Below are 15,207 nucleotides of genomic sequence, written 5' to 3'. Positions count from 1 at the left end.
TGACAGAGAAAATGACCGTCAGGGCATCCACTAATATACTGCCCGCCTAATAATTCTCCAATCCCTTTACAGGGGGGATCGTCACAAAGGAACGGTCTGGCGGAGGCCCGGTCACCGCGGTTTCCCCCCCCTCTCCGTGTTCATTTTCTTAATGGAGACACAGTGACCCACTGAAGTTTATGAAGGATTTATGCCCTTGGCAGGAATAGATTCACGCTCTCGACGAGACGCCGGTGGAAATCCTCTGGTCTCCATCTCCAAATGTACAATAGTTGTTTTTAAGGGGTCGACGCATAAGAAAAAAGGGGGAGAAATTAGCCGCCCGGCGTAACTTTGGAGCCGTAAATGCCATGACAACTCAGGTTACAGAGTGCGGGGCCCAGAGAACAACTAAAGCAGCTGATGCAGAAGTCTGTGGAGTGGGATCAGCATTAATCAGACATCCAATAAATCCCGAGGACCGCTATCTTTTATGAACGTGTGTATATACTTGTGCATACAGACGCATATATCCCAAACGTATTATTTACCGCCGTGGTGACTATGAATTCCTGGCGGGCACCGTTTCACTCAGCGGATTCCATAGTCTGCACCTGTCAGATAAATTATCCAAATTGCAGGCAGCTCATGTACTAAGTACAATACAGAGGGAGTAATCCTTCATTGTTTGTCAAAGGTTAAATGGGCAGGTTCGCTGGAAATGCCACTGCCAGTTAGTCATGCCCGGAGCATTCCCTTCTGTTTCGCTCACTTAGTCAATAAAAGACATCTGCTCCAAGTCGATCCACATCTGTCCGGGCGACCGTGTGAATCATCTCGGACTGCGAAGGGTTAAAAGGAGGGATTTCGACCCACGGGCTACGAAAAAGGCTGACGAAGGTCTCGCGGAGTATGGAGCCTCCGGTGATCATCACTGGTTTTTAACGTGGATAAACTCCCGGGGGGGGCGGTTATATCCAAGCGGAAGGAAGCTTTTGGTGTTTCTACAGTAGTGGGGTCCAACGACGTCTCCCAAATTGGGGGGGGGGGGGGGGGGGGGGGACACATAAAACAATCACTTGGTCCCATTGAGCTCTGTAAAACAATTCTAATTCTATGATCATATATTTCCAAAAACTGTACCAATGTTTTTTTACGGTAAATAAATAGCGAAATCCATCAGTTGAGTTCAGGAAAATGAATGACGTTTAATGTGAATAAATGGCTCTCCTTCATAGGGTGGGTGTGTATTATTACACTACCGTAGGCTTAGAGCATGGTAAGGGCATGAAATGAACAAAAAAGACAATTTAATTGTTAATCGCATTTATTTGTATGTGAACATATCGCCGACGAAATGAGCACAATCTTGACATCACCAATTCCATTGTCCTCTTCGTGACACCACCACCATATTTAATTATGTTGACGTAATATTCATACCATAACATGAATAATAACGGTGTAAAGCTAATATTGTAAAACACAGACTGTGGTGGTGGAGACCCGCATTGGATCGTGCAAAAAGCACAAGGCAGTAAATAGTTGGTAAAAGTCTTGACTGAGTACTGGGGGGAATGAGCGTAGTTGCGATGACGAGAGTGTGAGCCCTAAACTGTGCTGGACAAAGCTTAAAACGCGGAGGATGTAATGGAATATAGACTAGACTCGGGTGGAGATGGAATATCAAGGGCATGCAGCCACTGGGCTGGACGGCCACTGACAGGGCGGTAATTGAATGCCAGCCCACATGTGCTGAAGGTCACTTACCCGTGGTCCTGGTGTGTATGTGCATGTCTCTGTGTGTGTGAATGTGCGGGGGGGGGGGGGTTGTATTTTGTGTGTCACTTTTTGTAACAGGGTCTGTAAAATCACATTTGAATCACAACACTGTGCATCTTGGAAGCCAATGTACAGCCTAAAATGCTTTGTATGAGTGATACCATGTTACCAACCCATGAACCATAGCCTGGACATGGACCATACCGTGGACACGGACCGTACCGTGGACACGGACCGTACCGTGGACACAGACCGTACCATGGACATGGATCATTCCGTGGACATGGACCCTACCATGGACACGGACCATACCAAGCACCCAACCATAAACCATACCGTGGACCATAAAATGGACACTGAACATACCATGGACATGGACCATACCATGGACTATACCATGGACATGGGCCCTAACATGGACACAGACCATACCGTGGACACGGACCATACCATGGATGTGGATCATACCATGGACATGGACCCTATCATGGACATGGACCATACCATGGACATGGACCATACCATGGACACGGACCATACCATGTTACATACCATGGACACGGACCATACCATGGACATGGACCATACCATAGACATGGACCATACCATGTTACATACCATGGACACGGACCATACCATGGACCAAACCATAGATCATAACATGGACAGTGACCATACCATTGTCAGTGTCCATACCATGGACATTCTACCATACCATGGACATGGACCATACCATGGAAGATACCATGGACCGCACTATGGACATGGACCAAGGACTTAAAAACCTACAATGCAAATACGCCCACATCCATAAAACTGGCGTCATGTCATGACCTCTGGGAGTTGTTGGAGACTACACATACTAACAACGAAACTACATGTTTAAACACTTGCAGAAAAATTCAGCAGTGAACGACAGAGCAGTACCACAGATAGAAATAAAACACCAGCAAACAGCCTGGAAACGACGGGCAGCTTATGTGACTCAAAAGCAGTCACTTTCACATCTCGCCGCGTGTCAGACGGTGAATCGTGCACGCACCCGACGCCACAAAGGTCAGCCGGCGCGGAAGGCCACGGCGGTAAACTGTGACGGGCGTTTAGCGGCGGCGCTCTGGGACAGAGGAGGACGGGGTCGTTTCACGCCCGCGCACACGCAGGACGCTCACTTTGGAAGCTCCGGCGTGGGGTTGTTAGCGTCGCACCGCGGCCTTGCTCAGGGGGAAACTCCGCTGGTGTTGCGGTAGAGTCAGGGTGGTGGGGCGTTCTTCAGGTCATGAGAACATTTTGTTTCATGTTTGTAGTGATCATTAGCCACCACTCTTCCGCTTAACTTATTTTTCCCTCTCTCCACTTCCTTTAAGTAGCAGGATCATGATCCAGTGATTCCCAACCTGGGAAGCCAGACCCCAGAGATGGCAGGGGGGTCATGAGGCTTTCCCGATTTGAGGCATATGTTGCCGAACAGACAGATATTGGTTATTGGAATGTTAAGTCAAATATATATACATTTTAACCAAATCCGTAGGTTGTATATAATGTATTGTACACACTAGAAACCATCAAAATGGAACCAATTCAGACAAAAACCCTAATAAATACACAAGAGATTTTTTTTTTCTATTGCGTCTTTTAAATACAGCAGGAGGGTCTCAGATTGAATCAGTTTAGATTTTCGGGGTTCAACACTTGGGGACGAACCCCTACCCCTGCATATCAACACTCTTTCATATCGCTGACGAGGCTTTGTGTGGTCAAAGTCCGCAGTGCAAATGAGAATTTACCGAGCGCTGACAACTGCAACAGGCCGCCGAGATGCACCGACCGGGGCCCCTGCAGTCCCCCAGACCGATGTGAGAGCGGGGGCTGACGGTGCACCCCTGGCTGCCTGCAGACGGAGCTTCCCCCGCCGCTCAGATCTGCACAAACACTCCGTTTCAAGCCTTCGTTCTAAGGCGGATCACCAGACGTAGAATTGGCTGATATGCTGTTTTTGTCAAAGTGCATCACCTGATATCAGTTATCAGAAACACGGTATCATATTTCCAAAGTGATATCGGTGCCCTACCCGCTTTGACAAAAGGGTCCTCCGAACGGCTGAACGCATAATAGCCAGTTATCAAGATTGGCTATCTGATAACGAGTCTCTGGAAGCTAAGTGAGCAACGTTGAAAAACATAATATCAAAATATTTAATATTCATTGATGTCACCATATTCAAAAATGTTGAAAGATATACAGCATTACATCAAGCATCGATATAAATGTTCAAAATATTCATGTTAAGTTCCTGCTTTTGTTACATAAACATGTGATTAAATCTTCAACTGCCTTTTTAATGAGTGTAGTCATGTCTTTTTTCTACCCCTCTACGCTCTGTCCATGGCAGCTCGCGGCGGCCTTCAGCCACAGGTGACCTCTGCATCGTCTACTTTTACGTTTCCATGAAGCATTCTACCTGGAGTGACCGCTCCCCTGTCCTCATTTGGGAATCTCTTTCACGGCACCGTCACCCTACAAACTAGGAAGCCCCAATTTGGCGAGCGGTGAACGCGCCGATGCCCGGTCCGGCACGGGGCGCACGGACCAATACAAGAGAAAGATGGGAACAGGCTTGGTTGGCCAGAGGTCCTCAGGACAAACTAACAGCGTCGGGCGTGTTCTCCAGCGCTCCTTTGGCAGCAGCAGCGGCATCAGGTCATTCAGATTTTTTAATGCCAGTAATGATTCAGTCATTTTTAGTGTTTCCCTCTAAGATTTTTTTAGAGCGACAATAAATTCTTAAGCCTTGACCCGAAGGCATTTGAAATTAATTACACAAAAGGCCATATGCTGCTAATACTGCTTATTAGATATTTAATACGGCCTGTTAAATCACAAACTGTGTTTATTTAGCATCAATGAATCACTTACTGTGGCGCATCTTTAAAGCGCTGCGTGGACGATGAAGGCGGTCCTGCGGCTTGCGCCGCGCTTTACTGTTAAAAACTTAAAATATCAAGGGCGAGCTCCAAACAACACTATCCTCCATTTACTCCCATGATGTGTTCATTCATCCCCTTCCCTTTTATCTGCTCCTCTTTCCCTGATCCTCTCAATGCAGTGACTAACTCAGCTCAGCAGACATACGTACGTAGGTCTTTTCATCCCAGGCCTTATCAAAATGTCGGTTCCCTTCAGTCGTATCCACAAAAACACTACCGCCGTCTTTTTTTTTTTTTTTAAGGTTTTTACTCGTTAAAAAGGTTTACACTCCGCCGCAGCTTCCCCATGCCGTGCAATGGGGCAAACGCGTTTCTCCTTTCGGAAATGGATACGAACCCCATATTTTATTGGGCTTTTGGCGACATCCGGTACTAACGGGAGAGAGCCGAGAAACGGGAAGCCGCGTTGCTTCCCATCGGTCTTTTCTAAATGTTCAAACACTTTAAACAAAACGTGGAAACATCTGCCCCGTCACACTGGCACAGTGAGGAGCTGTGTTAACACTACTAATATTACTACTACTACTATTACTACTATTACTACAACTACTACTACTACCACTACTGCTATTACTACTACTACTACTACTACTACTACTACTACTACTACTATTATTATAACTACTACTACAACTACTACTACTATAACTACTTCTTACTACTACTACTATTACTACTACTACTACTGTTACTACTACCATTACGACCACAATTACTAATAATAATAATAATAAAAATAATAATCATCATCATCATCATAATCATAATAATAATAATTGTTCTAATCTTTTCATGAAGCCTTTTCCTGAATTTAAGCTTTAATATTTCCAAAGCTGTGATAGCAGCTCCACTAATACAATGAAACATATCCCTAAAATAAATCCTAAGCAAACACTTAATGTATCTAATACATACTGTAAACTGTACTGTATGTATGGCTTTCCCACAACCCTGCAGGCTTCATTTGCAAGAAGGCTCAACTGGGACTGAACTGGTTGGGGGATGAGCGAGGCGGGTGGAGGATGGGTGGCGCGGGGCATTAGTGGAGAGATATGGCACATGTCCAGCGCCGGGTTGGCAGACGTCTGCCGACCACTGCTAGAGCACAGGGCTTTTCTGAGCTGGGTTTGTAAAGCTCTACTCTCATGTTTGGGAGGAGGCATCCCGGGCAATTCAATGAATAAAATAAGATACATTTAAATTCATACGGAGGAATAAGAACAGATTTTATTTTATTTTTTTAATGTGAAAGATCATTTAACAGAACAAGTTTCTCCCGATACACAAGACGTGGTATATGTATGTGACTGACTAATGGGAATGGGCTGTTTGTGACTGACATATCATTTGTAAATATCTGTCTTTTAGGTGGCTAATTCCAAAGGCTGTTCCTAAAAAGCTGTTTCAATCCCCTGAAAAGAATTAAGATAATCTGGATCAAAACACATTGTAAATCCATTCATAATACAAGTCAGGTGGAAATGGGGAAAAATCTTCAAAGAGCCAGAGTGACTCCAGCACCATCAACCCACAAATTCACTGTTTGTTTTCCCCCGTACGAAGTCGGTAGAATAAAGTGCGTGTGCCAGGAACCAGGAGTTTACCAAATGAAAGAAAAACAAAAACGTGATATGACTCTGAACAGAGCAGAGGAATCTGAATAATTCCTCTCTAAACGAACCCCATTGACGTCTGGTTGAATAAAAGTGGCAGAGACGGGAGACTTGTGATATAGGGATAGGGATGATAGTCACATCACACACTATTACGTAAATCCCTTCTTGACGTCTATCTAATTCCAAATGGACGCTTGGTTTCCAAAGGTGCAGAAAGACCAATATGTGCTCGTATAACATGGTGCCAGGTTTTGAAAAAAAAAGTTGTGGAGATAGAAAATAAATAAAAACAACAATGAACAGAAAATCAAGGAAACAACGTAACCAACCAGCTGTTTAGCCATTAATGCATTATGCAGACAGACAGACAAACAGACAGATAGACAGACAGACAGACAGATAGATAGATAGATAGATAGATAGACGGATAGACTGCATTTTTTGTCATTGCTGCAACACACGTGCATGGGGAAATAATGGCCTACACAGGTCACATGACAGCATCGCAGTCTTGTGATTGGTCAACAATCGGGACCTCACCAAGATGGCGCCGCGCACAGACGTGTGCTGCGACGGAGAAATTCTTGCGCACATGCACTAGTTGACAGAGCACACAGATCCCCACACACAGTTATAGTCGTGATGGGACTGTAACTAAAGGAATATAAGAGGCAAACTCTTATTTATACGAAGTTACAGAGTGACAGGTTTTATTTTATTACTATTAACCTTCATTATGTTTGAAAAACATTAAGTTAGAGTTCTACCAGAAGAAAATCGGATTAAACAAAGCGCAAGCGTATTAAACATCACAAATATATATACGCTTCTGAGGAAAACTGACACGTACCAGAGTAAGATCTACAAAATAAAAACCCAATATCATCACTGTCAGCATTGATAGACATTCCAGAGATATCATTGTATACAATCTTCCTGAATTATTATTCCTGGTAACAATAACCATAAGCAATTACATAATACAAGGAACGTGTATTTATTGTCTATGTGTTTTGAAATATTTTTATTCTTTTCGCGTTTTTGGTGTATCCCACTACACACAATTTATTTGATTATACTGTATATCTTCTACAATTTAAGTCAGTTAAACCACTTACCTTTATATATTTATAGGTTTACAAAATACATTATTATTGTGAAGGCAGTTTTCCACTGATTCATAAAGTACCACAAAATTAATTCTGTTCCCCAAAATGTATTAATAATCGTGATCACACTATTGTTGAAAAAAATCGTGATTAATCATGTCAGCCATAATCATGCAGTGCTACTTCAGAATGATAACCGCCGTTGGTTAGAAAACCCACCCACGGCCCCAAACACCACCCGATCATAGAATAATGGAACGTTCACACCGCCGGCGACGGGGCGCTGCAAAGCGACAGGCTGCAATGCATTTCAAACAGAGCTCGGCTTCATGCAGCTGCAGGGGGCAGAGCGACGAGGTCACCGCTTGACGGCGACAAGGAAAGTTGAGCAGGTTTAGACTTTATGCAAATGAGCGGCGCGAGCGCCAGGCGACAGCCAATACTGGGGAAGGTACACTCTCAATGGCGTTGATCCTTGGAAAAATGGACGCTCGGACCACTGCGCATTGTTCGTGATTTGGCAAAAAAAAATGTATGAAAAACGTTCCTAGAACAATTGATAAAATAAGGTACACGTCATTTAATGGTTCTTCAATAAGGACAATTATTTGTTTTAAGGGACGGATGGCAGGATTATTTACATAGTTTCTTCGAGAGGGCATTTATTTTGCTCAGTAAACAAATTATTCAGGGCAGTTCCAGCATGGCGACGTTCAAGTTTTATCCAAATCGGTTCAGTATTGTGGAAGGAGTTTGTGATATATTGACATGTATATTTATTCATACATTTATTGACAGATTTATTTATGTATATATTTATTGACATATATATTTATTTATACATTTATTGACAGATGTATTTAGGTATATATTTATTTATACATTTATTGAGACATGTATTTATGTATTTATTTATTTATTCATTATTCATTCGACCCAACCAAGTGGCACGGCTCTGGGCGGCATGCTGTGGTCCACATTTAATCCACATCAGTCTATATTTCATGCAGAAATAAGTGAAAAGCTCTGGAGTTGTAGAATTGTGGAATAGTGGGAACTGGAAAATTTGCAATTGCTGTCAATTCGAAATGATGCTGCGTCTTCGGTAAACTCGGAAAAATTTAATACGTACCGAACGCGACTTAACTGGACCCCGTGACCCCATATCTTGAATCAATTTCCTTTAATTTGTTGCATTGGTTGTTGTGAAATGGAAATGTGAAATACTCTTCTCTGCATAACAGACCTCACTGCCAGTACAGACAGACGCTGAGAACGGCTCTGTTTAGCCCATATGGGGCAAGTGACTAATGGACTTTTATTTAAAGTTGAAGCAAAAATCTGGAAACTTAAGTTTATACTGCCCTTCCGTTATTTTAGTATGACATTCCTGCGGCCACGCAGCAAGAGGTAAGGAAAAAAAAGTGTGGATGGTTATTTAGGAACAGAAACGAGACGGAGACAAATTGTCTCATTCAAGGGGATGCAACAAAACGCTGAGATAATTTTCCCAGACAGGCAGAGAGAAAGAAAAAAACCCCAGAGAGACAGTCAAGCTTTGCAAAATTCCAGCGGTGTGTAAGATCCTTAAAGGGATCAAACTCTGCCTCAGCACCGGAGGGAGGTGGGGGTGGGGACCATTAGATCAATGACTGGCAGCTCTGACACCTCCGTGAGTAACGTCCAAACCCTGCGCCCCATCGCTCTTTTCTTACGGAACCTGTCGCGCAAAAAAAAAAAAATTTAAAAATAAACCGCAGACAAGTGAAACGCGCCGAGCCTCGGCTCTCCACGGCAGAGCTGGGATTTCCAAAGGAAAAAAATATATATATACTAAGGAGTCGTTTGAGAGGCTGGAAATCAGAGATGGAAATAAAACATCTGGTTTAAAAAAAAAGAAAAGACGACTCGATAGAGAACCGGGCGGGAGCGGTTCTGCACTCGCGCTGCCTACACCTCCCCTGCACCCGATGACCTTAATTCTTTCAATTATCATTCAGAACAACAGCAGGGCCGCACTCCCCGACCCCATCACCGCCCCCCGCCGCCTCCACCGCCACCACCGCCTCCACCACCTCCACCTTCCTGGAGCTCAGAGCTGGAATTTAGTCTGCGGGTTTGCCAGTTGGCCCGGCGTCCCTTGTATAAATGGGCAGAAACATGTAGATTTGGTTCAACCCTTTCCTCTGTGGCGGTGATTCTAAAGAGGACCGTCACATTGGATGCGAATTAGGCCACAGATTTAATTGTTATTTTTGTTGCTTTTATGGTTAGATCTGACTTAGTCCCGCACGGACACCTGCCCATACGCCGGTTATGGGAGATAACAGCGAAACTAGGATCCCAACAGTCGTTGTTGTACGTTCTCTCACGGCGCTAACATCTCGCAAATGAAATAACAGTGAAGTTTGACGAGTTATCATTTTGCTGCGGACCTCCTGGAGCCTCTCCAAGGAGCCCTGGGGGCCCCCGCGGACCCCACTTTGAGAAACACTGCTCTGCGGACCGGCGGGAAGGGACGTCACACTCGACGTCATACTTTCACTCTCACATTCACATGTTCATTTTATATTGTTGTGTAGGTTTTCATGAACAAATTTCACATTTTGGTTATGATATTATTTGAAACAGTTCCCTCAAAATGTACATCTGCCCTGGAGGGGCGGCCGCAGAATTTGCGTCAGCATATCCGGAACCAAAAGCAGAAGAAAACTGTCTCTAAAAAAATGCCTCTACACAACATCATGTGAAGACGTTTACCAGCCACTTCATTTCGATATATGTGCGTCACTCCTATGACAGCAGCAATCCTAACCCGTATAAATGCACTGATTGACAACATGTAATACCAAAAAAAGAGTCAAACTACGTCATAACTATGTCCAATTATTTTTCTCATGTCATACCATGGATCACGTTGACATTTTGTCAAAACCAAGTTGGAATTTCTCCATCGGGCGTCAAAGCACCGGTCGATCTGTGGCATAATTTGGAGCTGCCGCCCTAACCGTGGTCCAAAACTGAGTTGAATCCCTGCCATGACCATGAATGATGCGCAGGAGCTTCATGAAGCCTTTCATTTACAACTTTCACACTCGGGAACCCTTATCCTGATCATTCCCGTCTGAATTTGCCGTCTTCACTCGACCCCGGGGTGAGGCGGGAGGAGGGAATGATCCATTGTGTTCGTACCGCTCCCTGGGGCAATTTATCGGGCTATTCGTGGCTAAACCCTAAAAGTCTCTTTTCATATTCGATTCCTCCATTTCCAGTCCCCGTCCGCGCTCCAACCCTGGCAGAAATGACCGACACCAGGACAACTTTTCATCCGGTGCTTGAACCTGCTCCAAGCCTCTCAGTGGCAGGCCAGTGTCTACGCGGGGTCATGGAGATCACTTTCCAGGCGACAGCGTGGCACAAGTCTCCCTCCTCTGGACACGAGTGGGAGAGCAAGGTTATAAGTGCACGAGCGGATATAAGGCGATAACGAGGGAAAACCGCCAGGTCGCAATGTTGAATTCTTCAGGAATCGAACATCCAGTCACTCACTTGCGTCAGCGCGGAGCCGCTGTACAGCTGCGGCCGGCCATACAGCTGTGTGTGGGCAAGCGGCTGCTGACGTTTTCCGCGATGCATCTTCAGCATGCGAAGTAAATAAACGCGGAAAATTAATTCCGGGAAAAGTCGGAAACTTTCATTTTGAGTGGGGTGGTCACACCTGTGTGAGGAGCCGGAATGGGTCCGCCGGCTGGACACAGCAGCGTTGCATACCATTCGACTTCAGGGGTAACATTATTTCCATGGTAACCACATTTGGCTGTATTTTATCCATTTTATTTTTTTCTTCGCTGCACAAATAGCGGTCCGGGTCACAGCATTTAGACCCCCAATAAACGGATTCTATCTGTAAAAAGCATTTGATCACTGATCAGTCATTCTGGACGTTGAGCAACGGCATCGCTGAACTGACTGATCCGCACATGATTGAATGATCCACACTACGATGGTGCATACCAGCGCAAAACCCAATGCATTTGCAACCCCCCCCACCCCCCCCCCCCCACCCCCTAAAATAAAAATTAAAAAAATCGAATTATCCAAGGCAGAACTTTCACGTGACGTGAGATATGCAGCCATTTGTTACGATGAAATAGCCAACACCGCACGTGATCCATCATTTTAAAAAAAATATATAAATAAATAAATAAACACACACACACACACACACACACACACACACACACACACACACACACACACAGGCTATGCAATGAATGTGATGATTGTGATCCCCCCCCCCCCCAATTTTTTTTTTTTTTTTTTTTTATTAATAAAAATAAAAACCACCCCATCAGGAGGAAACACCAAGCACCACAGCATCCCCACATATATTGCACTTCAACTCACCTTGAGCGGCCGTTCCTCTGGTGCTGAATACACTTGCTATCAGAGCGGCCACATACCAAATCATAGTACTATTGCCAAGCAAAGTGCCCCGTTCGACCAATCTGTCATGTTCGACCTTGCGCCTCTCTGTCTGTCTATCTCCTCGGCATCCCTCTCTCCTGCTCTCTACATTCCCTTCATCCCGTCTTCTCCTCCTTCTTCTTCTTCTTCCCTCCCCCGTCCTTCTCCCATCCGCATCCTCCTCTCAGACGCACAGCACCTGCACCGCCGGTTGGAGCAGACGGAGCCGTCGTTGTACGGGAGTGATGCGGGACTCGCGGACGACTCGTTCTCGGCGAACGGTTCTTTTTTTTTTTTTTTTTTTTTTTTTTTTAAATGACTCAGGAGTCGGGAGTCGCTGACTCGGGCGAGCAAGTGCGCGGTTCCTCCGACTCACAAAGCGGCAAATAATTACCGACGACTTAATTGAAGTCCAAGGCAAAAAAAAGAAAAAAAAATCAACATATTCGGTGTGTATTCATAGTGAGTGGGACTGATTTACCCTTTCGTATTCCACCAAAATAAACAATTGCGAAGGAAGTACAGTGTTTATGTGATTCGCACTTTCGGCGTTTCTCCGTGAAAATGAATGTCACCGTTGAATCTCCATCCATCCCCATAAACAAATATATAGATAATGTTGACGGAATCAAATGACTCCGGTGAGGATTCCATTCCACATTTCCATTCATAACTCAGCGCCGACCGACGGAAGTCCTCCCTCACACGGATCACACGAAAGAACGACTCTCTTTTGGTTTTGTTTTTTTTTTGAGGGGGGGGGGGGTTAATACCGAGTGAGTCGTCCGGAACCGAATCTAAAAACAGAGTCGAACCTCTCACCACTATTGTACGGCCGCACGGCGGGACACGCAGCGGCGGGCCCGCCTCCCCCCCGCCCCCTGATTGGCTGCCCGTCGACGCTTTCGGGCGCGTGCATTGGCTGCCGGTAGCGGCCCCGCGCGCGCGCGGACGACGGCGGAGCGGGGAGTCGCGCGCGCGCCGACCAAGGTGAGTTGGCGCGTGCCGTAGTAGCGGAGCCGCAGTATCATGCGCACTGACGGAGAGGAGCCTCGTGCGCGTCTTCCAACGCCTCGCCACCACGTGGAGCCTCGTCACCCCTTCATGATCACCCCCTTCATGATCACCCCCTTCATGATCACCCCTTCATGATCACCCCTTCATGATCACCCCCTTCATGATCACCCCTTCATGATCACCCCCTTCATGATCACCCCTTCATGATCACCCCTTCATGATCACCCCTTCATGATCACCCCCTTCATGATCACCCCTTCATGATCACCCCCTTCATGATCACCCCTTCATGATCACCCCTTCATGATCACACCTTCATGATCACCCCCTTCATGATCACCCCCTTCATGGTCACCCCTTCATGATCACCCCCTGCATGGTCACCCCTTCATGATCACCCCCTTCATGATCACCCCCTGCATGGTCACCCCTTCATGATCACCCCCTTCATGATCATCCATTCATCTGCACCTTATTAATAACGCGCATTATTATTATGATTGTTCTGATTATGATTATGGTTCTTATTGTTGTTGTTGTTGTTGTGATTTATAGTAGTAGTGGTGGTGGGGGTGGTGGTGTCAGTGGCGATAGGGGTGGGTGTCTCTATGCGTTATGGAGGGTGGAGAAGCAGATTTGATCCGCTTCCACCACCCATCATCCCCAGGCCGATCGGGACGAAGGCTCCTTCTCGCCCGCCTCGTGTGTGATGGGTGTGGCGACGGATGCGATATCTTTTTTTTTTTTTTTTTTTTTTTCCCCCTGTTTCCTCGCCAACTGCAAACGCCAGGCGGCGGCTGCTGCTGCTGCTGAAGCTGCTGAAGCTGCTGCTGCTGCTGCTGCTGCTGAAGCTGCTGCTGCTGCTGCTGCTGAAGCTGCTGCTGAAGCTGCTGAAGCTGCTGCTGCTGCTGCTGCTGCTGAAGCTGCTGCTGCTGCTGCTGCTGCTGCTGCTGCTGAAGCTGCTGAAGCTGCTGCTGCTGCTGCTGCTGCTGAAGCTGCTGCTGCTGCTGCTGCTGCTGAAGCTGCTGAAGCTGCTGCTGCTGCTGCTGCTGAAGCTGCTGAAGCTGCTGAAGCTGCTGCTGCTGCTGCTGCTGAAGCTGCTGAAGCTGCTGCTGCTGCTGCTGAAGCTGCTGCTGCTGAAGCTGCTGCTGCTGCTGCTGAAGCTGCTGAAGCTGCTGCTGCTGCTGCTGCTGAAGCTGCTGAAGCTGCTGCTGCTGCTGCTGCTGCTGCTGAAGCTGCTGCTGCTGCTGCTGCTGCTGCTGAAGCTGCTGCTGCTGCTGCTGCTGAAGCTGCTGCTGCTGAAGCTGCTGCTGCTGCTGCTGCTGCTGCTACTGCTGCTGCTGCTGCTGCTGCTGTTGAAGCTGCTGCTGCTGAAGCTGCTGCTGCTGCTGCTGCTGCTGCTGCTGAAGCTGCTGCTGCTGCTGAAGCTGCTGCTGCTGAAGCTGCTGAAGCTGCTGCTGCTGCTGCTGCTGCTGCTGCTACTGCTGCTGCTGAAGCTGCTGCTGCTACTGCTGCTGCTACTGCTGCTGCTGCTGCTGCTGCTGCTGAAGCTGCTGCTTCTGCCACTGCTGCTGAAGCTGCGGCTGCTTGCTGCTGCTGCATACTGCTTATGCATGCTGCTGAAGCTGCTGCTGCTGCTGCTGCTGCTGCTGAAGCTGTTGCTGCTGCTGCTGAAGCTGTTGCTGCTGCTGCTGAAGCTGCTGCTGCTGCTGCTGCTGCTGCTGCTGAAGCTGTTGCTGCTGCTGCTGAAGCTGCTGCTGCTGAAGCTGCTGCTGCTGAAGCTGTTGCTAATGCTGAAGCTGCTGCTTCTGCATGCTGCTGCTTCTGCATGCTGCTGCTGCTGCATGCTGCATGCTGAAGCTGCTGAAGCTGTTGCTGCTGCTGCTGAAGCTGTTGCTGCTGCTGCTGAAGCTGCTGCTGCTGCTGCTGCTGCTGCTGCTGAAGCTGTTGCTGCTGCTGCTGAAGCTGCTGCTGCTGAAGCTGCTGCTGCTGAAGCTGTTGCTAATGCTGAAGCTGCTGCTTCTGCATGCTGCTGCTTCTGCATGCTGCTGCTGCTGCATGCTGCATGCTGAAGCTGCTGCTGCTGCTGCTGCTGCTGCTCTTGAAACTGCTGCTGCCTGCTGAAGATGCTGCTTCTGCCACTGCTGCTGAAGCTGCGGCTGCTTGCTGCTGCTGCATACTGCTGCTGCATGCTGCTTATGCATGCTGCTGCTGCTGCTGCTGCTGCTACTGCTACTGCTGCTGCTGGCTGCC

At 47.0% G+C, this 15,207-nt stretch overlaps 1 protein-coding gene across 1 annotated transcript in view; it reads right to left on the bottom strand.

Annotated features, from left to right (window-relative positions):
- igsf9ba (immunoglobulin superfamily, member 9Ba) overlaps window positions 1–11,941 on the bottom strand; it is a gene marked incomplete at both ends in the record, with an annotated part of 65,331 nt that extends 53,390 nt beyond the window's left edge. Inside the window, one exon of the mRNA XM_080006411.1 lies at window positions 11,878–11,941. Within this exon, the coding sequence (XP_079862537.1) occupies window positions 11,878–11,941 (64 nt within the window). The remainder of the gene's footprint in view (window positions 1–11,877) is intronic.
- Window positions 11,942–15,207: the final 3,266 nt, after the last annotated feature.

The sequence above is a fragment of the Zeus faber genome (assembly GCF_960531495.2).
Source record: "Zeus faber genome assembly, chromosome: 9".
Lineage (NCBI taxonomy): Eukaryota > Metazoa > Chordata > Actinopteri > Zeiformes > Zeidae > Zeus > Zeus faber.
This window is presented reverse-complemented; position numbering and strand designations above follow the sequence as displayed.